At 44.1% G+C, this 26371-nt stretch overlaps 1 protein-coding gene across 3 annotated transcripts in view; it reads right to left on the reverse strand.

Annotated features, from left to right (window-relative positions):
• The window catches only part of MECOM (MDS1 and EVI1 complex locus), a 47538-nt gene that overhangs the window by 13468 nt on the left and 7699 nt on the right, over nt 1–26371 (reverse strand). Inside the window, exons 2-8 of one of the 3 annotated variants that reach the window (XM_053952199.1) lie at nt 23575–23677; nt 21586–21802; nt 18392–18539; nt 17222–17375; nt 10515–11877; nt 8321–8408; nt 5420–5446 (exon numbers count right to left, since the gene is read on the reverse strand). In XM_053952199.1, coding sequence (XP_053808174.1) covers nt 5420–5446; nt 8321–8408; nt 10515–11877; nt 17222–17375; nt 18392–18539; nt 21586–21802; nt 23575–23623 — 2046 coding nt within the window. In that variant the 5' untranslated portion in view covers nt 23624–23677. Of the gene's footprint in view, nt 1–5419; nt 5447–8320; nt 8409–10514; nt 11878–17221; nt 17379–18391; nt 18540–21585; nt 21803–23574; nt 23678–26371 lie in introns of all 3 variants that reach the window. The other 2 variants (XM_053952196.1, XM_053952198.1) reach the window with 2 other exon arrangements.

Here is a 26371-nt window from a genome sequence, read left to right on the forward strand (position 1 = left end):
TTCTCCTTTAGCTGGAATTGATTCGTACAGCTTTTAAAGCAGTTGTTCCACTGCCTTTAATTCCTTCTAATTGTTCCCTACAAAAAATTCACTCATCTATTTTACAACTGCTGAAAATAAATGGTTTGAATGAAAAATGCCCTTTGGCCTTCGGGCTGATTAGCAATGACAAGACAGTGCATGGGTTATGATATCACATATTTATGGTGAAGAATAATAAGGGTACTGAGAAGTATAATAAATGTTTTATTTATGTATATTTAATATTCAAGTCCATTTCATTATCTAGTGGGTTTAAATCATTTTTGGATCATAATTTCTCATGCACATGTTGCCTGCCAGTAATATATTAAAGCAACTATTCTCCCCTTTATATTTAAAATGGCTTAGTCATGCTGATTTTTGTTTTAGTTCTTATTTCCAGGATTTTGCAGAGTAGAAACTGAGACAGACTCTTGTTTCATGCACAGCAATGCAGATCAGTTCTACCTCCAACACTGCCTCCAGGATTACATCAGTCCCAAAATAGGTATGAAATCAGCACCTAATCTTAAATCCCTCATCCAGAGGAAACACGAGTACTTCCAATTATTTTAAAGTATTACTCGCTTTCTATAAATATGTTTCTCACCATAGGAATGACTATTGTGCTTGCTGTTTTGCTGTTTAGGTGTTTTTTTTTTTTTTTTAAAGCCTGACTTATGTGGTGACCTGATATGATTTATGTTTTTCAAGAACTGCTCCAGCACCAACGGGAAGTGTTTGGCCCCACGGCTTTGCTGATCCAAGGCACTGTCTCTCCACTGCTACCAGGATAATTATAGCTGGTACTATCTGCTGGAGTTAGGGGTCCCAAGAACCAAAACTGGGGCATTTTCTCAAGAAGTCCTGGAGTGTGTTGGTGCTCAGAGCCTTCAAGATGCAAATCCCTATTGTGAGATGGGTTCCTGGGCTGTGGGGGCAGCTCATGCAATCCTGCAGCCCTGATCCACAACATGCTGTCCATCGCCTTCAGCGCAGGCAGACAGCCCCTGCTCACCAGTGTACTTGCAAAACACCAGCTGAGCAGTGAGAAATCCAGGGGGTTTGCGTTGAGGACTCATTCAGACACCAAAACCAAGCAGGAACGCTAAACCTGCCACGTGAGCTTCTGGAAGGTGGTACTTGGTGCCAAGCAGGGGCTCCAGGGGATACACAGGAGGGCGAGCAAGGGACAAATCTCCCCACTGCCACACACCAGCCCAGGGAGGTGCAGGAGCATTAACTGGAGGCTTCATCTCCGTTACAACATTGAACAGCCATCGGCCACTGCTCCATTCACTTGGCTAAACCTTTTCAAACCCATTTCTATTTCTGTCAAGGAGAGGTCACCAATTTAATTAGGTGCATATGAAAAGATACTGGCTTTTGTTCCTTCTAAGCCTTTGCCTGATATTTTTGTGGTGTTTTTTTTTTTTTTTTTTTTGTATTGTTATCACTAATGAATAACCATTCCTCATTCAAGTTCTGCTCACCATTCATAGGCTCCCGGAGCTGGGGCACAGCTCCCTCAGGATTTTTTTTTTCCCAGCTGAAAAAATCAAAGTCTACCTAGCGTGTTTTTGAATGGAAGCTGCTCCCTATCTGTGATCATCATTGTTGCACTTTTCTGTGTCTTTTCTAATTCTGCTATGGCCTTTTTGAGAGGAATATTAGCTGTATTCAAGACCTGAAGCCATAATGATGTTTTCAACTCCTTTCTGCTAAGCACTCAGATGGTATTTTCATAAGACTACCAACTTCAAGATCTTTTTCCTGAATGACAGGAGTTAAAAGTCACACTTTCCCCATGGTATTAGTGGGTATTTACTGACATTGACTTTTATGGCTGTTTTAATCCTGGTGACTCAGCTTCCTCTGAATCTTCTGCAGAATCTTCATAGTCAGTTCTGGATTTGGATACTCACAGTGAAGAGTCACAAACTCTCTGCCTGCTCACCCCTCTTCCTATGGCATTTACAGACATATGCCACAGTTCAGGGCCCAGTGACACTCCAAGGTGGACCCACCAATGATCTTCAATGATTGTAAAAATCACTATTTCATTCTTCCCCTTTCCCCTCTCTTTTTTAAATGACTAAATGTTAACCCAGGAGATGACTTTCCTTCTTCCACAATGAACCTCCCTCTTCCACACTGAAACACAACTGAAGTAACTGCTCTTCCTTCCAAACACTGTTAGTATTGATGGCAAAGCAAGACCTGCCTCCACAGGAGTTGTGTTGGCCATGGAGATGAAACTCAATCCACCAAACTCCTGGAGAGAGATGTTGGTGAGAGTGCAGGTCCTGGGGGTTGGGTGGGTGCTCATGGTCACCTCCCCTCTCCAGGGATGGTCCCTGGGACCACCAGGGAGGCAGGTGTGTGGCTAAAGCCACCAGCTGTGCTTTCAGGGGGTTCTGCACCATAACCCAACACCCAAGGGTTGTGGTGATCCCTGAATGGGGCACGGGGGGGGCAAGCACTGCTTGACCCCAAGGATTGAATTAGTGGAATTGCCATGCCCATGGAGAAAGCTCTCTGAGGAGGCAGGAGAGGGAGAAGATCCTATTACATATTTTACATACAGCTATTGCCTTACGGACAAGTCACGTGCGCTCCTAATCTGCGATCAGTGAATGACAGTGTTTTATATAGAACAGTAACTTTTGATTTACATATATAAGAGTTGTTGATTCTATCTGTGTCCAGATGTCTGGAAAAGGAAGCAGCTTTCCCCCACCTCCCTGAGAGGCTATTAACCTCCGACTGACGCAAACTAATGTGCAGTCACAATTCCCCAGCTCCGACTCAAAAATGCAGACATTACCATAATCGGCTAAAACAAGTATTTATAAACATTTCAGCGGGCAAGATATCATCAGCGGGGGCCTTGAACATTTGTCTTAAAATTTATTAACCAACCCAAGAAAAAGTGGCATAAATAAAGCGAAGGTTCGCTGTTGCTGCTTTTTAAGAATAACCTGATGATATGAAATAATCTCACAGACAATGTCATGAATTACATGACCTCCTGTTTGACAAACGTGACTGCTTCATTGCTACTATCACAAAAACAACTGACTTTATGGCCAGACCTCTTGGGGAAAAAAAAAAAAAAAAAACTGTTCAAGTGTTTGCTTTCTATTTTTACTACTGTTATTTGGGGAACTCTTCAAAATCCAACTGCTAAAGTTCAGGATTTCTCCCTCCCCCAGCTGAAGTTATAATGTTGCCTCTAAAATCTGCAATTTGTGAATCGTGCTGACTTGAAACTGCATGTATTTGGACAGTCAGCCCTGGAATTTGGCTGAGTTATATTCACGTTCAAGAGACCTATCACATGTGGCTGCACTTTATGAAGCAGTAGCAAGAAACTCCTTCTGATCTGCGGTATGGCTCCAGAATAACTGGATTTGTACTAATCCAGTTGGTGGGGATTAAGCTCAGTTAAGAGAATGGATCATGCCCTAAAACTATGCCCAGTAAAACAAAAGCTTTGTTAAGGCTCTCACCAAATTCCTTTCCATTTATTTGTACAATTGTTTTAATTATTTACAATGGTTCTTCCTAAAGCAAATACTCTGTGCCTAAAATTACAGAACCTCCTTAGAGCAACCTTCTCCTGATGGGACCAAAATGGCATAAATAGATCAAATTAATCCTGATCATTCAAAAGAGAAGCCCACTGATTTGCACCATAGCGCTCCTGCCAAAGAATGAAAAACCAGTCTCAAATAATGTTGAAATATGTGGCACATGCAACTGGGAATTGAGATGGAAAGGCTTGTGTCACATAACCAAATCTCTCAAGATGGAGATCCATCCATGAATCAGCATCCTGCTCAGTCACTCCGTGTTTTAAACATCTATTTCTGCTGGAGCTGCTCAAGGCGTGAGCACGGCCAGGAGACGTACACTCACAAAAGGAGCAGAATGATGGAAATTTGAGGACTAAGCCAAAGTCAAGGAAATCAGACAGAAGAAACAGACTCCACTGGGTTTTTCCACTTCCCAAACCTGCTGAAACAGAGCCACTTTTCTCAGAGCAGAGGATTAAGGGTACCTGGGCCAAATCACAAATCCTGCTATGGCCCCTTCATGTCCTACAACAAATTTCCCAAAGAAAATATTTGGGATCCACCTCCTGTTCTCTCCAAGTCTGGCATCTAACCCCACCTCCTGCTTGCTGAGCTCCTGCAGCACCTCTGGGTACTCTCAGGAGTCCTTTGGTGCCTGCTCAGCTCCTTCCAGCTCAGGCTCCCAGAGCATCTTTGCAGCTGCATAAGACAGCTCTTTGCAGAAGAAAGGGGGATGAAACTCACACAAAGCAAAGGTCCAGCGCTGCTCCAGAAGTGTGCCAAGGAGGGCACGGAGCAGAGGGCAGGGCTCAGAGCCCAGGGGCAGCACCTCCTGCAGCAGCCCCGTGCAGGGACACACAAGCAGAGGAGCGCGAGAAGATCTCAGCGCTCGCTCTGCAGAATTCTGGCGTCGCCTGGTGAAATGAGTCCAGGTGGCAGCGAGAGCGAGGAGCAGCAGTGAGTCAGGACCCCAGCCCTGCCTCCTGGCTCCAGCTCTCCCCTCCAAAGCCCAAAGGTGGGGAAAATCTGGGACGAGCATTTTTGGGTTCGGCGCTGCAGCTGAGGAGCCAGCAGTGCGAGATCAGAACACGGCGTTTTTGGAGTTGCATCTGCAAAAGCAGTTGCTCTGGTTCTTTTTTTTGTTTTTGTTTTTTTTTTTTCCCTTCTCATGAACAATTTAGATGTATTAAAAACAAGGTTTTACAAAAATAGAGGAGAAAGCCCGAATTTATCCCACTGTGCACTTAAAGCACAATTCCTGTTCGTGTAAGGAGGATGATGTAAGTATACACAGAGGACAAATTTGACTTAAACACAGCAAATAAATGGGTGTTTTATTTCTGCTTTAAGCACTGCAATGAGCAATTAGGCTCAAAATTTCAAAGCTATTAAAGTAACTATTAAAGTGACTACCACCGAAGTCAAGTGAGAGAAAAACATAAAATCCTCAGAGACTCTGTATTTTAATGCAGATTAAATATTTATTAACTATTGCTATCTAACAAGATTTCAGCCCGAAAATTTCACTGCAATCTCTGAAGGAAAATGGCTTGGAACAATTTCAGTCACATATGAACAAAAGACTGCATTCTGCAACCCTCACTCAGGTAAAGCTCCCATTGCCTTCACCAAACAAAACCAGCAGGATCAGGTACATAAAGCCAATTTTTCATAAGAGCATATTTATCTGCTCAGTGTAAGACCCTGTAGGAAAGAGTGGCATGCTCCATAATTGAGAGGTAAGTTATCTTTCATATTATATTTTTCTTATGCAATTTATTTCACAGTGATTAAATTAAAAATATAAGCAATGAACTTACCCAAATTCTTTGATCAGGCAATTGGAACTGGGAGCAAAATTGAAACAAAAACAACACATTATTCCTGCATTGGAATCCTTATTGCAATCAATGTACTTATTAAGATTTTATTTAAAGATATTAATTAAAATGCTTTTTATGAATGATTTATTGGACAGGGGTGTTCTCTTCCTAAAAGTTACAATCCTTCTAATGGCAAATTATTGTGGAATGCCACTAAATTATCTAATTTTCATAGCTTTTGGGCACAGGGAGGAATTTTGCCCAGCCAGGAACAGGATACAGACTTCAGGGTTTATGTCTGTAAGTTCTATTTCAGAAACCTATTTGAAAGATCCATCTGTTTGCTGTCATATCATCTAGTTAAGAAACAATAAATTCTTGGTCCCTGAGATGGCAATTTTCAGGAATAAATTCAACAACAAAACCACAAGCTTTTAGGACATGAACAGTCAGTTTGTAAATATTTTAAATCCTGCCAGCAGAAAATGAAAACTCGTGGAGCACTCCCCACCTGTACTTTTACAGGGGTGAACAGGACTATAAAGGAAAAACAGCTTTTCTGGAAGCCGTTCCCCAGCCCTCTATAAATACCAAGCCAGATTCTGCCTTTGCAAACAGGAGGCTCCTTTCTGTTCCATTAAGGTTTGCAAGAAAGCATTTTGACATTTACTTCTTCGACAGGACATGTGCTGGTGGTTTGGTTTTCTTTTACAACGTTCCTTAGTGCCCATTACACTCCTGACCTCTGTATCGATCCAGCTCACACCAAGTTACAGACATCATCCCTCTCACTCAGGTAAGGGCTAAAACCAAAGCCAGGCTTTGCCATGGACTTTTTATTCTGTTGCACAGGCAGAAATGTGGAGGAGGGGGTTCTGCAGAGCCAGCCCTCCCTCCTGCCCCTGGGGGCTGGCTCTGCCCCACCTGGGCTGGCTCAGGTGGCACCTGACACCTCCTCCTCACACTGCCAGCCTTGGTGACAGCACTGGGACCTTCCTCGGGCACCAACAAGAGTTTCAACAACTCCCTGGGACAAAACACAGAGGGTGGAAGCCTGACATCATTCCCATTAACAGGGAAATGCCCAATTTCTCCATTTCACCCACACATCCTCGCCTGACTCCCAGTTCCCCAGGTAACTCAGTCACACAAAAGAATATCCAACTCCTTAAAAGAATACATAAAACAATATCCAACTCCATAAAAGAATATCCAACTCCTTTCCTGCCCACCACAACCAAACTCCAAACAGTGAATTTTACCCCAGTAGCCCCTTTCCCACCCACTGACCAGCCCACCTAGCACTGGCATCAGTCCAACCTGCAGCAACACCTTCAGAACCCCCAAACCCAACACCACTGAACCACTCTTGAGTTACAGTGTCTGAACAGCTAGAGAGCACTAAGCAAAATAATCCTGCTTTTCCCATCAATGCAGCATCTAAAATGCCCCCATTTAAATAATTTACTCATAATTTACAGCTCCTTAGCTGCTCTAACAGAATCATTGACTTGATGGGGAGGAACCAGCGTGTTTCACAGCAGGGACAAAAAGCAGATTGAGGTCCTTTGTGCATTAGCACTATCTGCTACTAGAGGGGAATTTTCACTTGTTTTGCCAATTGGGCAGATTTACCTTATTTAAGGTAACTCAGTGGGAGGTGTTAAGCTGCTATTAAACCTTGCACATAAATTCTCAATGATTTTAATACATCTTAAATTCTTATTTAATGCTTATAAATACTTACATAATGCCAAAAATACTCATGGCATGTAAATACGACTAAATACTTTCATTCACAATCCAAAGCTTTGTTCAGACATTGAAATTGGAAAGGGGTGCTGTGCATCTGCAGCCATATATGCTATCAGCTGGTCCTCCCAGCTCTGCAGAAGTGCCATGTTTCAGAACATATTCCATGCAAGTTAGGACATAACTTAGGATTTCATTGGGAAAAAAAAAAATCAAGTGGTAATTGGGCTGTTTTGCCCAGGATTCAGAGGAACCTGAACCAGAGACAGCAGCTCATGGTTGCGTGCTTAAAATAGAGGATGTGTAGAGGGTGTCATTACTAAGATGAAACAGCCCACAGTCAGCAAAGAGTTCAAATCTGTAAATACCACAGAGGATTTTATTGCAGGTGTAAGACTGAATCGAGATTTTTAGCAAAATCTACTTGAACAAGGAGGAGGAAAACAAAATGAGGGCGCAGTGCTGGTGAAGAAAAGCAACGTGTAGTTTGCACACAGATCCTCTTCCTATGCCACATACACATCACAGTTGTTAAACTGTTTTGGGACACCCTCCTAAATGTTTTTCATCCAGGATTGTAGTCATAAAATCTCCCTTCAGGACTGGAGGAGCAGGGATCCTACACACACTGCACACGTTGCAGCCCACAGCAGCTACCAAAGAAACCGTGGAGTGTTTGCACTATGAGGCTTGCAAACAACAGGTGGAAACTTTTCTCTCTTTTATGAGAGTCCTTAAACAAAATATAATCCCTTTTGAAGTGGGATGTTCAGCTTTTCTGGCCTTACTGTGAATCTGCACTAACTCCTTGTAGTCAATACTGACTCTCCTAGCTCAGAGCACAGGAGGGTGCTGAAGACACGAGTGGCTGCAAATGTTGGTAGCTACGTTATGGTTTTGGAGGAAAATGGTTCTAAAAGACACACTCAGTTCGAATCTGGCTTCCTCTACAATCAAAACATGTTGTTTCATCTGCAAAACATCAAGAAGCTCAGAACAATGCTAACGCTTTTCCACCACAATGGTCCAGCAAAAACTGTGTGTTTTAGGAAATCCAAAAATGACTAAGACTGCATTCATTTCTCTGCACCTGCTTTGAAGCATCAACAGGCTTGTTTACAACATCAAAATTCCCAAAATACTTACTTGTGGATGAAACAAGAATCCCGGGGAAGGTCTCAAGTATTTCTCTTTTAAAGCTTCCAGTGGGTCAGTTAGCTTTCTTTTTTCTACTCTGTAAATGTTAAAATTAGATTTGCTTGTGATGAATCAGTCTCAGATATTAATAATCATACAGCTACTCAGGCTTAAAACAGGCAATTACACGTCAAGCAATTTGTTTCTAGGAGATAACAGTAAAAGATAAGGGAGGATTCAAGTCTTGATTCCCACACATAGCTCATTACTGCCAGGGTGGGGCTGGGAATCACCTCTAAAGTAGATTATACCATTTATATAGGGAATAATCCCATTTCAAAAGGTTGATAACCATTATAATAGGAACCAATGACTAACTACCAAAAACTTTTATACAGAAATTAGGCAACTGAGTACGCTCAGCACTAAGAGGAGAGGAATTCAAGGCAACAGAGCCTTGAGCAGTGGGTCCCTTGCCATCTGTCCACACGTGACATCACAGCCACCACCCTGGGAACCTCCCCTGTGCACAGCCAAGGCCAAGCAGGGCAAGAAAGGTGGGCTTGCAGGAACACACTGAATCTGATTTGTGCCAGCAACAAATCCTGCAATTCACTCGTGGCAGCAAAACCCAGCGTGGACAATTTGGAAACAGCATGGGAATTTGAGGATTTTGCTTTTTCTGGTACTGATGTGCATGGTTTCCTGGATGAATCGTGCTGTCCATGTGTAGAGGTAAGTCATGGCAAAGGAAGGCTCAGTAATAACTGGCCTCGTGCTGTACTGCCAGAATTTGTACAGATTTCATGAAACTCATAGAAATGTAGGCTCACAGAATGGTTAGGGTTGGAAGGGACCCTAAAGATCATCTTGTTCCAACCCCTCTGCCCTGGGCAGGGGAGTTTGCAATGCAATTTAATTAGTTGGTAATGCAGGGCCATAAAACACAGATCATGATTTCCGCTGCTTCAGGCATTTTAAGTGAATATGACGCAAAGAAAACTTATGGTCCAACACAGATATCAATCTGGCATGAATAAAACCATCTCACTAAATAGCATCATATCCTGTTTCTTCATAATGCAGACTTCTTGTCTTATGCACCAGCACTCTCCAAAAACTTTGCCCACAGCATTTCTTTTTCAGATAAAGTAATAAATAAACATAATTTACATGGCAGTATCCTTTTTTTTATAACAAGAGGCTATAAAATTAGTCATTTATATTACAGACGAATATTTTTATGGCTAATATTTCTCTAAACTAATTTAGATGCATGATTTTGACTTGTTAGAGATGTAAGTGCAGAAAGGGCAAAGGGAGGCTGACACACACAGGATGCAGGTGAAATTCACATGCCAGTGAGATCCATCTCAATTCTGCTGGGAAACACCAGAAGGTCTGGATTTTACCACTGGTTTTAAAAATCTCAGCTCACTGACACTGTGCACCTTTCAAAGCCAACAGTGCTCCCACTGATTTCACAAGGTAGGCCATGGGTGGGGATCTGCACAGCCTGGCGGAGTGGAAGGTGTCCCTGCCCATGGCAGGGGGTTGGAATGAGGTGAGCTTTAAGGCCCTTTCCAACCCAAGATTTTCTGTGATGATTCCGAGGAGCCCACTGCTGAGGCTTTGTGCACGTAAGGATGCTGTGCCTTCATTTCCATGAACAAAATGCCCAAAGAAATCAACCCAGTACTCAAATAATGGTAAAAAAGGGCAGAAATAATTCTCAATTCCCATACTTTTTACACATCTTAGGGCGAATGTGTTTCTCTGTTGTACTTGTGAAAAACTCCTCTTGAATCCAAGAGGAGCTGGCAAAGTGGAGTACAAGGGGTACTGTCATCTCCAGGGGAAGCCAGAGGAAGAAAGTGAACTTCAGGCAAACCAGTGACATCAAATAAACAAACATTCAATACTGATGCCAACTCAGAGAATATATTCAACCTCTGCATGAAAAGCTATGCAGGTTGAACTAATGGCAACGAGGGCTTGCTAATTGCAGCACTGCCAGTCCCGTGGCTCACTTGGAGCAGCTGGGATGTGAGGAGGCATGTACAGGTCAGCGTGTGGCCTGGGCCCCCTGCCCTGGCAGTGCAATGACACCTCCAGGGACACTGGGAGGGGGACGGGGTGGCAGCCCTGGCAGACCTGGCTGCCTGCACCTAAGGATGCTGAAAGGCAGCAGAGGGTCCTTTACCTGTATATGGGATCCATAAAGAACGGGGTGGGCCTGGCGTGCTGCAAAGAGGACTCTGAAGCTTTCCTCTGCTCGAGGTCTCCTCCTTTCTTCTCTCCAAAGACGTGGTTTTTCCGAGGCTCAGCTTGCCTTGTGCTGCTGGCTCGGCTTCGGCTGCCCATGCTGAGATCCAGGGGCTGGTCCTGGCTGGATGCAGAGGGGGCTGCTGGCTTTGAGGGGATGGGAGTAAGTGGCTTCTCCTCCTTACGTTTTATGGTGAGGTCAAAGGGAGACTCAGAGCTTCCCTTTGGGATCTTCTTAATTTCACTGGGTGATTGGGGCTCCACTTTCAAGGGTAACGGTCTCAAGTCTCTATCAGGAAATGGATACATTGATTGAGAGAATGCTGGAAAAAACGGGAGGGGAAACATGGAAGGGTAAGGTAAGGCTCCGACTTTTTTGTCTTGCAGCCCCACAAGTCCTGTTGAACCAAAGTACTTTTCAGCAATAGAAGCAATAGCCTTTATAGAATCATTCACCGCTCCTGACACCGCAGTCTGCTCCTCTAAGGATGGTGAGAAAATGGAATGATTGCTGTGGTCTTTCTTATTATTTATTGACGCCAGGCTCTGCAGAGAGCTTACTTTGTCTTTGAACATTTTACCATTTTCTTTAAATTTCTCTTTCTCACTTTCAATGTCACTTTCCAGATCAGAGCCCGAGGTGGTTTCCAGGTCACTGCCACTGGGGGTACTGACATCGTCAAGGTCAAGGTCACTACTCTCTGACTGGTCACTGAGTTTCTCATGTGGCCTCTCTTCAGAGGACCCTTCTGGTTGAAGCTCCACTGGCTTATTCTCCCCTACTGATGGTTGTTTATTTAGTGCCTTCAAAATATCCTGGGTGGCTGGCAGTATCTGAGGATTTGTCATGAGGGGACTTTGGCTTTTGTTTGTCTGATCTGCGCTCGGAAGTCCTTTAACAGGAGAACTAGTAGGTAGCAAAGGTGGCCTGTGGTACAAGCCTGAAGGAAACAGACCGGGGAAGCTAAAAGAAAATCCAGGAGCTGTTGGAAAGGTAAGACCAGCAGGATGCCTATTGGCTCCAAAATAGTCAGCAAGGCCCGGATTTGCATGATTCATATTAACCATGGACGTTTTATCCATAGCTGGGGTTCCAGGAAGAGAAATGCCTTGGCCAAAAAATCCTCCTGCTGCAAAATGGTTCTTGCCCTCACAAAATCTCCTGTGTTTATTTAAGGAAGACGTAGTGCTGAACATTTGTCCACAGTCTTTGCACTTGATTTGGGTTCTGCAATCAGCATGCATGCGCTTATGACGACAAAGGTTTGAAAACTGAGTATAGGATTTATGGCAGACCTCACCTGTATGTAAACAACAACAACAACACATCTCAGGCTTTGTGGTAATTGCCCCCACCCTCAAAGTTGTGCAAATAATACCATTTTTTACCCGCCAAATGTCAATGAGGAAGCCACAGGGAGAGATCTAGGTGCACAAATGTATAAAAGCAACTGTGCTGTCCAAAGCAAGGCATCCGAGCAGACAAATGTCAGAAGACGACACCAAAACCTGCTCCAACCAAGCAGAAAAGGTCTGGAATCACTAAAAGACACTCTCTCCTCGTTTGCTCTTTGCACTGCACAGTGCTGCTCGTTCAGTACCATTATTCCACGTTGCATTAACCCCCAGAGCCCCCCACGTGCTGTGACCCCGCATGAACCCACGGTGCTCCTGTGCGAGAGCACAGGTGTCTTCAAATGGCATCCATTTATGTCACTATTCCCATGTGGAAATGAATCATTAAAATAAATATTTGCAGGACCAGACAGAGATGAAGCTGCCTCACAGAGCTTTCACTCTGCAAGAATAGGAAAGAGGTGAAGGAGGAGGCAACCAGGCATTTCCTATTTCCAAGTATAAATGCAACAAACATTTTTTTTTTCCACTTACAATGAAAAATTTAATCTCATGGAAGTCCAGGCTGGAACCTGGAAAACCTCAGTACTCTCATATGTCCAATGCATTTCTATTCATGCAATGCATACAGTGCTCACAGGTGCCTGTAACTCTAAATTCCACATCTTAACTTTCCTAGTCTTAATATTGCTTATTTGCCTCTTGCACATGACAAGATAGACCATATTTCAACAACAATTTCCTTTAAGAATGAAACCCTCTTTATTTGCATGTCTGATGCTCAGTAAGAGCCCGATGAATTTCCTTTCAAACACTTCTGGGATGAGAATGATTTCAGTCTCACAAATGCAGCATCTGGGAGAAGGTCTGGGAACACACAGGGGAGCAGATCTGCCTTGAGGTCAGGGCCTGATCTAGCCTGTGACACTCTGCACGTTGGAGCTCAGCTTCCACAGTGGCAGGAGGCTGGAAGTGGTCCCAGTGGTGCAGAGTGAGACACTAGAGAGACAATCACGTCACTGAGGCAAACAGGATTTTGCAGGCTCCTGGTTTTCTGGCTGCTACAAACCTTAGGGAGCAAACTGGGGCAGCAACCCAGTTAAGAGTCTGTAAGTAGAAGCGGGGTTTGGAAGAGGGCAATGCTTAGCTCCCCAGTGACTTTTTATGCCCTTTCTTGGCATCTTTTGGATGAGCAGGAGCATCGGGCAAGCCCCAAGGCTGTGCTGTGCCTTGTGCTTTTCATTATGCTAAAATTTGTCTGTACCTCTGCACTACCTTGCTTCTAACAGTATCAGCTCCAGACTTGTTTGAAAACAACCACTATCAGCAAACACTGTTATCCCTGCAATAAATCCTTTTTTTTTCCCAGCCAGAAGAAAGCATGTGGCCGCTTTATTTTTTATTTAATTTCTGTTATATCATAAACTCTCATCTTTCACACATCAAAGCCGCACAACAATGCGCATTGTGTATTCCGAGGCCTTTTTAACAATCATTTTCATGATTTGAGACAGTCTGACATAATTTACAATGGCTCTATTTTAAGCCTGCAGAGGAAACTGAATTGAATGTATCCCATCCTGCACTCTTGGTTCCCATGAACTGCAATCACGTCCTCTAACTTCCACTCGCACCGGGGCCCGCGCTAACCTTCCTGCTCCTCCAAATCCCTGCCCTTGAGAAACTCCACTACTTGTTGTCATCTCCTAACTGTTTACCTCTTCAGCAGCCTGCTCCGTATCTCACCAACAATGCTCCTATTGTTCCCGGGCCTGATCCTGCCCCATCCACCCGTTTTTCCCCTGCTCACATCCCACACTGACATCCCCGGGACAATTCGTGGGGTAAACGGTGCAGGATCGAGCCCAAACACAGGAAATTTGCAGTGTGGTAATTCAGGAAGGAGGTTTGTTTCTGTGTATCAGTCACTGTTCCTGCTGGAAATCTTCATTCACAAGGAAAGGCAAGAAAGAAGAGAGAGAAAATCAAAAATCAAGCAAAAAGTAGACAGGAAAAAAAATGGAAGAGAAAGAAATAAGAGAGACAAGAAGGATGAGAAGAGACTATTCTAGTTTCTTGAAAATGGTTGGTTTTCTCTTGTTAAGTAGTTTTTGTCCCTTTAAAAATAATTTATTTGCCATTTAACATAGATTTTTTTTTAACATAGAATTATTTATCATTCATTTTTGCTCTGATTTTTCTTCAATTTTCTCCTATTTTTAACCTAATTGCAGGCATAAGATTTCTATTCCACACTCCAGGGTACAGAACCAGGCCCCTTACCTTCACTGTTGAGGCTTTACACAGTAATTTCCCCCAGCTCCCACCACACTGATCACAGAAACCAAAATTAAACTGACCCAAATGGTGACTCGAGTGTTGCATCCATAGGTTCACACAAGCTGGATATTATGAATCTACTCCTCTCCCATGTCTAAAGCAGGATAGACCATATGTATGTTTCCAGAAAAAGAAATATCTCAAATGCATGCATTTCCAAGGATATGCTATTGTAAAATTAAAAAGGAATCATGTTTTATGAACTTTAGATCTTCTACCAGGTTGCCTTGAGGTCCTGCTTCTTATTCACATGGCTTTAATAAAGATAAGGTCTTGATCAAGTTGGCTGGAGTGGCAAAGGACTGAAAAGAGGGGTATTGGCACAGATTCGGTCTTCCTAAAATCTGGAAAGTTCTCCCTTAAAGAACAGTGGTACATTATTAAACTATTATTCTCCATTAATATATTCCATTGTCAACAAGATTATATTCTTGTTGAAGAATATTATTATATTATCAAGAATATATCTACATATATATATATTATTCTATATCAAAAAATATTCTACTCTGAAGAAAAGCAAAAATATGCACTTAAAATTTTAAGATATCCTTACAGGCTATTAAGGGAGATGCAAATTAATAATTTGACTAAATGCATTTTATCTCAGCTTCAAACAAAGTTCAATCGATAATGGCAATACCATTAAAATACATAAATATTTATTATTATAATCTCAGCAAACAGTTAACAGCTGTACCAACAATTTACCTTTTTGAGCACTGAAATTATTTAAAACCATTCAGTGAGGCGCTGCTTGCTCAAGGTGCCTCTTGCATTCAACAGGCATTCTATTTCATTTTTAGGGCTGGCAAAGAAATTTTGTGCCCAGGTGGCAGCCCTTGCTCCCTGGAGTACTCTTCCTCTTGGGGACTGTCACCTGAAGCCTGGGTGTGTCACGGCATCAGTGATGGGCACACCCAGTGCCACAGGGACTCTGGAGGAGACTCTGTGTCTAAACTGACTGTGACACCTCCATGGGTACTCCCAAGAGCCAGGACTCCTCAGATAAATTTGTGTTATAAGATCTGCCTCCTTTTCATCACATGACTTAAACTTTAGTAGATGCAGGGTGGTTATCAACTTTAATTGTTTCCATGCATGAAAGCAACAGAAGCTGGGTTTGATTTCTGCTGTTACACCTTATTACAGCCTTTAAATCTCACTGCCATGCTTTTAAGCAACTAACTTGTAAGAGAAGCCTCCCCTCCTTGCAGCTTTTATTGCTCTACAGACCCCAGGTTTAACACAAACCCCCAAAAATTGCAAAAAATTAATCTCGTGCCTACGCACTCTGTATGGTGATTGTCTCTGAATCCCAAATTAGCCAGCAGTTAAGTTTGCATATTTTCTGCTTATTAAAAAAATTACTGTAAGTACTATTTAGAATCTGTTCAGTCTATTATGGCATGTGGTTTCTATTTGGGGAGGCTGGAGAATTTGTGAAGGCAGTGAGTAATTACCTTAGTGTTGGTGAGTTTTCACTCAAGCTTGGGCGGCACACTGTAATAAGAGACAGTTGCCATAAACAGACTGGTATGAGTAAATCATGGTGTGTGGCCTTCTGGTGGAAAGCAGATATCTGCTCTAGGTGACCCTACCTCACTCTCACAGCTCAGCAAAGCTGACCAAACATGTGCTCTCCAAACCTTTTTGTTCTGCAATTACACGGCTGTTATCCGTAGGTTGCTCCATGGGGTTTCATCCCTTGCACTACATGTGAATATACCAGTTGTTGTTTTGATTTCTCAGGAAAAATAGCAACAAAAAAGCATTTGAGAGATTATCTCATCCATGAGAGCTTCCACTTAGAGATTTCTATGTAGGACGTTGCAATAGGCCTACCTGAGGAGTCCCTACCTAACCAGAAGTTAGTTTCTTAATTAAGTTTAATCATTTAATCTGCAATCAGCTTTAAAAATTATTAGTGATATTTAATATTGGATCTATTATACATTTTCTCATTGAAGGAGTCCAAAACAAAAGTTTTACTCATCCAATGGCAGGTTACAGATTTTGCACAAATGAGTTGCTTAAGCCAATACTCCTCCTCTTGAGGAAATATATTGGTTTGTGGCCAATGCTTTTCACATTTCTGCATTCACACCACAGGTGTGGTGCAGATATTTCAGTAAATTATTGCTGAGAGCAGCAAAAGATTGAAAGGTTTAGCAGACAAGTAGGGGAGATGGTCACAGCAGGTGCCTGAAAAGGCTGTGGTGGAGAACAGCAGTACCAACAATACTTTAAAATATTTTCTGCCTCCGCTTCCCCAGTGAAAGGGAGGGAAAGCAACCTGCACCCTTCCCAAGCAGGGTCTGGCTCAGCAGCAAATGCAACCTGTGAGGTGCTGAGGTTCCCATTTAAGCCCAGCACAGAGCCAGGCTCACATCCAAGGCCAGCTTTATTGCTGGAGAAGCTGTTAGTGAAGATCTAACAGCTCAACTTAGTCCTTAAACTTGGGGCATGCAGAGGAGCCTCAAGGAAGGTGGCAACATGAATCTCACTGCCTCTGAGATTTGTTTTCCAAACCCAGCAAAAGTCATGGCATCTGCTGTGGAGACTCTGCAGCCCAAAATCTGCTCCTACAGCAGGAGGAGAGCAGCCAGTTCAGCACGGTGCAGAGCAATGAGGCTGCAGCCACCAAGCCTGGCATGGCTCCTTCTGGCTAAATCCCACTCCTCACTTTGCATCTGTGCATGGAAAAACATCCCCGCGACAACAGGCACATTTACACAGCACACAGTGTCTGTCTGAAAAGGAAAATCACATGAAAATAACTCCTTGCATTGGACCACAAATTACCCAGAACTCACTCAGTGAGTCACAGCCCTTGTGACACGGGTGGGGAATTCAAAGGGAGCAGGACACAACCTCCTGCTTCCAGGCTGCGCTGCTTCACGGCACGAGAAACAACACTTAATCAAAGACGTTCAGTTGAAGACTTACATATAAAAGGTTTGACACTGCTGTGGATGTGTTTATGCTGTTTGAGGCCTGAAGAAGTGGCAAAGGTTTTGCCACACTCTGGACAAGCGTGAGCACGAGCCCCCACATGCTGGGAACGAATGTGCCTCTGAAGGTTGCTGGGGTCCGTGAAAACCTGCTAGGAAATGAGTACTGATTAACCAAGAAACTTGACTGTGGAAGAAGGCAGTTATTACAAGAGTCTTTTAAAATTCAAGCCTTGGAGCTATTTCTGGGAACATTCTAAGGTTAAAACCCTTGCTAATGGACAGCAATGGAAGCTGTGCCTGAAGGAAGGGGCCTCAGTTTCCCGGGATCACCCAAGTATTGTGTGGGTCTGTTAACCCCTTTGCAGCAGAAACATTTGACTTTGCTGTTTGAAATTGCACATTTGAGGTCATGGTTTTCATGGGAAATGAGTGAAAATGTGGCTGCTCAAAACCTCTAAGAATAGAAATACTACAATAGAAATACTTTATACTGATACCTGAGTGTGTGACAACAAGTAATAATCCTGTACACAACTCAGAGCTAGAAACCAGGGCTTGGTTACATCTTATAAGTGTCAGCTCAATATGAAATTCCCAATATTGCAGCAAATCTACCCAAAAGTCCTCATGAAAAAGGGCCAAGCAAATGCAGAGTACCACATACTATACAAATAATCCCCACAGCAAGCCCAGTGCTGGGATGTGATGGAGATGCTTTAGAGATGAGAATTGTACTCAGTGCAGCTGGAGTGCATTGCTATTGCTTATTTTTGATTTATATTGCAGTAGTGTCCTGAAGTTTCTGTACCCAGGAGCTGACACACAGCCTAGGGAGTCCTCTGCCTTGTGTTTCCCTGGGGGTTCTTGCCCCTCACTGACCCTCTTACACCCCACCAATCCTTTCAAGAAGCCAAGCCCTGAGCTCAAGAAGGCTGAGCATCCTGCATCAGTGCCCATTTCAGACTCCACAGCCATTTCCAAATCAAAAGGGAAAGAAAAAGAACATATTTTCAAAGCAGACATGAAAAACCCTTGAGAAACCATCTGGAGCACAGCAGAAGCCCTATGCCCTCCTGCATCCCAGCCTGGGGCACCCCCACTCCCAGGCTCCCCTGCATCCAGCAGCACAAGAAGTGCCAGGCAGCCTAAAAATTCACTGTACCTTGGCACAGTTCTCACACTCGTAGTGCTTCCCGCTGTCGTGTGACATTTGGTGACGTATCAAGTTGGACTTCCAGTTAAAAGCTTTGGGGCACTGGTCACACTTGTACTCCCTCTCCTCACTGTGTGACAGCATGTGCTTCTCCAGGCTGTGGAAACAGGAACAGGGCTCAGTGAGATGTGGGTTTATAGGAAGAGGAGAGAGCAGAGCACATAGTTACAGCCAAAAGAAAAAAAAAATTAAAAAGCCCCAAAGGCCCAATCCCGACAGAAATTAGTCCTGTGAGTTCCAGGCTCACCCCAGCCAGGAGGCAGAACCTCCTTCTCCCCACCAGAATAACACATCCTCTCATGTTTTGCCAGGCCACTTGCAAATGCTCCAGGAGATGCTGCTGCCATCGCTCCCCAAGGAGATTATTTCATACACTTCTCAGTATTTCACTCTGGTAATTCTTCCCTGCAGTCTGAATTATTTCTGCCTTATGACTTTCCCTCTAAACACACCTTGGATGCCACCACCTGCTATAAATCCACTCCTTTGATGGGAGTCAATTTTTCTTACAGCAGGAATAGATGAGGAATAACTCCTCTGGAGTAGGACAGGATGAGTTTAAGAAGCCTCTAGATAAGGTAGACCACAACTGAGATTATTCTTGATGATTATTACTAACTGTGTGCAATTGTGTGGTTGTTTAGTCATTAATTTCTTAGTGGTTTATTCAGTCTATTATTAGGATATTCAATGCCCACCTAAATTCTGTAGCACATCTTTAAATTAATTTTTGTCTCTGAATTTTTATCATTCATTTGTAGCAAATATGTATATTTAAACAGCTGTATTGCTTGGTCCCATACAGAGTCATAACTCACACCGCTGCTTGAGGGAAGGTCACTACATAATGCAAGAGTGGATTCACAAAAAACCCACTGGAAAATGGGAACTTTAGCCTGGGATGTCTAAACCATTTTCATATGAAATGCCCACTGATCTCTGCTGAATCAGTGACAAAACCTCCTGGGGTTACAGCCTTGTTTGGGTTGAGTAGCCCAAACAGCAACCTCCATTCTCAGCCACAGGCAATGGAAATGCTTTCACTCTGCAGATGCTCTTACTTCTACCCCTCTTTTCTTTTGGAAGGAGGGGGAAATAATTCTGGCTTTGCCTCCTAATACTTTTATAACAACTGACTTTCCATCACGTAAACAAATATGCCACAAGACCTAGAGAGAATCTTGCCCCTGGCTGTGGCAGCAGCTCCCAGACTCTGTGTCTGGCCATCAGCATTGGGCACTCCTGGACCCAACACCCCCATCCTCCTGCTCAGCTATTTCTCCATGTAATTACTCACACCCTCAAGCACGGCTCATCTGGGCCTTTTGTTTTATATAATCTGGATATAGCACACTTTGGCACTTTTTTGCAGTGAACTGTCTGTGTGGTGTATGAGCCTTTCAATAATTCAGAAGTTCACAGAATGGCTGCATTCACGCTCATTTTTCACTCTTTCTCACAGTACTGCCCATCTATTTATGATGACTCGTTCTTTGTTTTCTGCCTTTTCTCTTCAATATTTAATATTTTAAGCTAAATTTACATTTCCTCGATGATTCCCATATGTTAGATATCGTCCTCTCATTCGCAGGGAGAAAAGAACTTTAACACTGAATAACTCCCAACATGCAAAAACCTCACAGACCAGAGTCCTGCCTCACCCAGGCAATTCTTCTGACTTGATCTGCCTCCATCAGCCCCTTGGAATCAATCCCTCAGGCTGAAAATCAGACACATGGAGCCACACACTGCCCAACATCAGCCAATGAACAAGACCTTCTGCCTGTACAAATTCCTGCTCAGCGGGGTGACCTGTGCTGGGCAGTGATGTTTGGCACGTCATGTTTCAATTTCAGTGTCATCAGTTTTGTCCAAGTGCAAGAATCATCTACTGATCTAAGACACCCCACATGATTCTGGGGTAAGTGCTCCATGGAGAGGAGTGAAGGAACATTTCAGTTTTAGGAGAGAGGGCTCCATCTGCAGAACCAGCACCTGGAGCATCCAGCAATTATCCAACTCTGGGCATGCAGAAAACCATGCTAAGCTCCAACAGACACCACCAGACCCCGGGTCATGGACTAGTGAGAATTTCTGTGAAACACACAAAATATTCTAAATTGACAAGCCAGCTTTTAAGGGGCAAATGATTTGCATATGTGCTGAAAAAGGGCAGTTCATAGTCACTCTGGTGTGCCCACACAATGGGAAAAAACAACAAAAAGAAAGAGGACAGGATGGGAGTGTGGGAATGGTGCTAAGACTCTGAAAAAACAAGAGACCCTGGATATCAACCAGCTTCCTACGAAAGGCACTGCCCCATCTCAGCAGAGCATCTGGCCCAGGACTTTGCTATTGAGCTATTTCAACATTACTATCAAATATTGGTTGAGGCTATCCTTCCCCAGGTGAAGAAATCACCAAGATGTGAATCTGTAAGGGATGTGCTGCAAAAATTCCTGTGTACTCCCAGTATCTTCCAGCAACTTGCAAAATTTGCTGTTAACCTGCACTGCAATATTGTATTTTAAGTAATCACAGAAACTATAGTGAGAGGAAAGTTGTACTGTTTACATTCTTTGTGTATTTTGGGTACAAATGCACACAGGTCTATCTGTTTTAACAGAGAGATAAACTCAAGAAAACAACAAACTCTGTCATGACCATACAGCTCTGCTAAAAATAAATATCCACATATAGACATATTTATTAACATTTAGAACCCATCTCTAACTAAAATGGCTTATTTGCAAAGGCAAAATTGGTAACATCAGTGAACAACACTCACAGATCGTCCAAATTATTTCTACCTAAGATTAAGGAACCCAGACCTCAGCTGATGTGAAGTAGAACCACTCCTGTGACTTCACTGCAATCAGCCTAATTCAGATCTGATTAGCAAAGGATCCAGCTCTTAATCTAGTCCTCACTAAGGACTTCAAGCACAAGGACCAAATTTCTGATTTATTTAGACTCTATTGCTTTTTATACCATAAACCACCAGGTGGGATAGAAATCCTGCTCACCTTCACCCTTGGTTTCTGCAGAAGGTGAAAGTATCAGGTTCTGATGCCCTGCAGGATCCAGCTGAAGCCACCACAGAATCTGCCCCATTCAATCACGTTTTAAGCACCTTCTCCTACCTTTGTAAGTCTGGGAAGACTTGGTCACACTCTTTACACTCCTGGATTTCATGCACGTCCTGAAGGTCATTCTCATTCTCGAGCTTCTTCTGGAAGTCCTCCTCCACCATGGAGAAGGCGGAGTGAGGTGTGCTGCAGGGGAACTTCTGGTGGTCCACCAGCTCAGCCTTGGACTCAAAGAGCTGGTCACAGTCCTCGCAGCGGTACTGGCGCTCCTCTGCAACACACAGGGGTTGGGCACAGGGACACCACCTCAGTTTTCAGTCCTCTTTAACCACCACCCCATCAGAAGTTGGATGATGGTGTGGTTAACAAATTGCTCCCCAATTAAAAAAAAGAGAAGACCCTCAAAAGAAAGAAGGATTCCTAAGAATGCTTTATAATAATGCTTTGATTCCACGTTAACTGCCTGGGTGACATCCAACAGGAATCCCTAACACTGGCTTAGGACAAAATTTTAAATACCAAGGACAAGTGTTTAAATACCATCCTAAATGGAATTATACAGGGTCTAACATGGATATCCAGCAGAGGCTGCCAGTCTCTGCATTTCTCAATGAAAGGGACTGACTCAGACACAAAAACCAGCATCTAAAATAGCCAAAAGGGTGTTTAGAGTTTTGAAAAGCCTCTTCACTTTCATCACAGTCTGTCATTCCACCCAGCCCTGTTAAAAATAAGCCAGAGACACATGAAGTTAAATTCTTTGCTTTAAATTCCAAAAAATTGGTCATAATTTCTTGCTGGAAAGTGTAGAGTATCAGCAAAGTGTTACTTTGGAGTGAGTACTGCATTCCCTTAATTAGTAATTCCTGCAAACGAATAGATTAGCTGAAGAAAATCCCCAAAAAACAAACTTGGAGAAGAGCATCCCACAATGTTTTTTTTTCTGCTGTATTTTCTAGTGTTGGTCCACACAAGGAGCCAGACACCCTGGTTTGGTTCCAGATATAAATGCCCTGAGGCTCTGAGTCACAAAGGCACTGGCTGGAATCCCCAACAAATGTTCTTGGTTGCTACTCGACAGTTGAGCTGATCCAGAGAAAGTGTCATGGGGCTCTGTTCTTGGCTGTCCACGAGCAACACTTTGGCTCAGTCTGCTTCTAAATTAGCCCTGTGGGACATGATCCTGCATGTGACTGCAGAGATTTCCTCTGGTGTCATTTATACAATAGCTGCTTGACCATGGGGACTAGGCAGGGAGAAGAGTGTGCTGGATGGGGGACACCTTCAGCAATAACTAAACAAAGTTATCACTGGGGGGAAAACCCAAACACAGAAACTAATGGGAATGAATGTATAACCCCCACTTTTTTCTTAAGAGAACAAGAAATACTACTTTAAATGTACAAGGAAGTGGAGATCTTGATAATTCCTGCCCTGTGAATTGTCCCTGAACCCCTGAAAATTTGTAAAATGAACCTCTGGGCACAAACTGCAACATGCTGGGCATTAAGCAGATATCCCACACCCAGTTCCCACTGTGGCTGATAACCCACTGCCCAACAGGCAGCACAGCTAAAGGAGATTTTGGAGACTGGGGAAAAATCTGAGAAGCAACTCAGGAGTTTCAGATGAAAAATCTGTGTGTGGGAGGAGTAAAAGACAAGTATGAGGAGTAAAAATGGCTGAGATGTCCTCACAAGTGACTGCAACATTGACAACCTCAGATTTCCACTTTTCAAGGTCACAGTTGTTTGGCTAAATGACAAAAAATAACCTATAACCGGGCCCATATGTGTCCTGCAGGAGCAGCACAGTCCTGAGATAAGGACATGGACTGTTGTTCTTCTTTTGCAACCCCACAAAACTGTCAAGTTTCAATCAGGAACAGAAGGGCAGAAGATGGACAAATGCAACCACAGTCCAGCTCTCCTCTCTGGCTGCAGTGAAGCCATCCCAGATTTCAACAGAAGAAAAAGTCTTCCTAAATTCTGGGTTAATTTCAGTGATATTTTCTGTCAGATGAAACAGTAAGAAGAGGCTAACCGTGGATGTCCGGAGCCATTGTTTCATGTGAATAATCTTCACTCTTCATGAACAGTAAGAGCTCCTCTCCTGGTTCAATATCTGCCACCACTCTGTAGAATATCTGGAAAAAAAAAAAAAAAAAAAAAAAAAAAAAAAAAAAAAAAAAAAAAAAAAAGAAAGAAAAAGAAGCAAGGTAAGCACCACAATAGGCAAAGAAGCACCAGCTCCTGCTGGTGAGTGTGGCAGACCCTGTGGCCAGAGCCTGCCCACTCATGGTGTGCTGCTGGAGAGGAGCTGATTGACCATGGCAAGTCTGCTCCTTCCAGCCCCAAAGCCGTTGTGTTTTGGGCTCTGTGAGGATAAAGAGGACTGCTTTCAACAGCCTCTGCTGCAAAATGAGCTGTGTGATGACTGCAGATATCACCAGCAACTTGTCTGCTGAGTTATATCAAACCGAAGTACAGAGCAGCCATAAAACACATCCCTGAGTGATCCTGGTAAGAGAAGGAACTCCTGTTGCACTGGGGAAAAGTACTAAAGTAACTTTAATGCTTGGACTGGATTATCTTAGACGTCTTTTCCAACCTTAATGCTTCTATAATTCTAAAGCAGACATGAGGAGATGCTGCTGGTTAAGCCATAGCAGCCCCCATTGTAATCATCTACACAGTCCAAAAAGCTATGAGGAGAGAAGCTTGTAAGAACCAGTGCACCTGGATATTCCTCAGCTTCAAATGGAAACCAAGGGAAAAATCAGTCCTGGATGAAGAAACACCATGAGCAGCCAAAGCTGCTGGTGGTGGCCCTGGCTGGTGACAGCTTGTCCCCTCATACAGGTGATGCTGGGCTGTGGGAAGGTGCCCTTTGGGGTGGCAGGAGGCTGTGGGGGAGGGCAAAGGGGACACCCTCCCTTGGGTCTATGCACCAGAGGAAGCACAAGCCAGCACCACGAGACTCTGCCGAAAGGAAATTCCCAAAATCCATCTGGCTGCTTTCTGTCTCAGCAGGAAATGTGAAGAGCACTAAAAAGCTCCATGAAGCAGCTCAAATAAATATTAGTAACTTCCCCGGGCCTTGTTAAACAAAACCACACAACAGCTATGTTTCCTATGCTAAAAAAAATGATGCCTTTGCTTTTTCTCACACTAACGTCTTTTTAAAGGGTTTGCTCCCAAACTCTCAACTCTCAACACTCATTGCAGTGCATGGGGAGAGAGGCAGCAAATCACCTCCAGTGTTCAAAGTCCCACAGATGAGCTTGTCACAGGTAGGGACAGGTGTCTGGAGGTTCGAGGGTACCTCCCCTGCCCGGTCACACGAGGACTGTCACCCACGGTGATGCTTTCCCTGCCCAGGCACACGCAGCGGCAGCCAGCACATACCAGTGTCCTCCAGGAGGTGGCCGTACAGCCTCATCCTTTCTGCCTGCACAAGCCATGCCCAGGGATATGGGCTAAACACCTACAAATAGCGAATTTGGATGCATTTCCTCAGATTTGGAGGGTTTTTCCCCACAGTTTGGCCCAAAAACCACTCCGGAGAACAGTGCGGGGAGTGGCAGTGGAGGCTGCTGGGGCAGCTCATCCCACACCCCGGGCTCACCCCTCACCAGGGGACAGAAGTGCTGGCAAAACACATCAGGCACAAGGTACCGGTGCCTCAACCCCCTGCTTGTGGCCAATTTTCCCCCAGAGAAGGAGTTTATGGGCAGTGTGATCCACCCTCCCTCCTCATCCACACCACCCTCATCAAACCACCAGCCCGGGCTGCTAGGGCTTCCCATTTTTATCTCTTGTCGAGGGGAATTCAAACTCCACTGAGTGTTTTGGAGGCTGAGAGAGCCTTGTAGTGTCCTGTGTATATCCCTTCATGCAGCCAGGCAAGTCTCTGGTACCACAATCTCCTGTGGATCCAATGCTGCTGTCAGTGCCAAAGGATACAGGGCTTCCTGGTGGGCTTCAGCGTGCTGGGGCTGCACTGAGGCAACACAGCTCATCCCACCAAAGGCCAAAACACATTTAAATGGAGCCAGCTTTTACCTCCTGCAAATAAACCTGGTGACAGCGCCACATCCAGTGAATATTTGCTGCAAGCAACGCTTGGTTTTCCATTTGTTATGATGAGCATATTGAAAAGTGGATTTTCAATTCCAGAAGCGTAATGGCCTCTGCATATCTGAAAGGTAAGCTGCAGTTGGATCTGTGGAAGATAGGCCCAGTTGCTGGCTGATTTGGGCTGAAAACAATGTGTGGAATAACGACATGTGCACACTGACTGGAGAGACTTCTGGAAACCTCCATCTTGGGGTGGAAACAGAAGGACAGGACACAGAAGGAGCAGCACACAGCCAGGACGCAGAAGGACTTCCACCATCCCAGAGGGACTGTGCCAAAGCTTCTGCTCTGCCCAGGACTTGCTTCTTCTCCCAGGTTTTGTTTCCCAGTCAGGTAAACGCCACTGTTGTTCCCGGGTTGGTTTTGCACCCACACCAAGGAGCAAACAAAAACCACAGCAGAGCCTTCTCCGGTGTTTCCCCTGTCCCATCAAAGGTGTCTGGACAGAGCTTTCCACCCCTCATCACAGAGGGAGGACACATGGACTGGGACATAAAGAGGGTCTTGTTCACAGGTGCTGTGCTGGGGAGCATGGCTTCTCTTGGGGCAGGAGGATGCAGCATCTTCCCTGCAGCTGTGGGACACATTCCTGAGCAGGGAGCAGACTCTGCAGCCAGCTGTCTTGTCTGCATTGGTATTTAAACATCCAGAGATGATCCAGCTACCTACCAGAAACTGCCTGGCCAGCCTCTCTGTCCCTC

The sequence above is a fragment of the Vidua chalybeata genome, chromosome 10, assembly GCF_026979565.1.
Source record: "Vidua chalybeata isolate OUT-0048 chromosome 10, bVidCha1 merged haplotype, whole genome shotgun sequence".
Taxonomy (NCBI): Eukaryota; Metazoa; Chordata; class Aves; order Passeriformes; family Viduidae; genus Vidua; species Vidua chalybeata.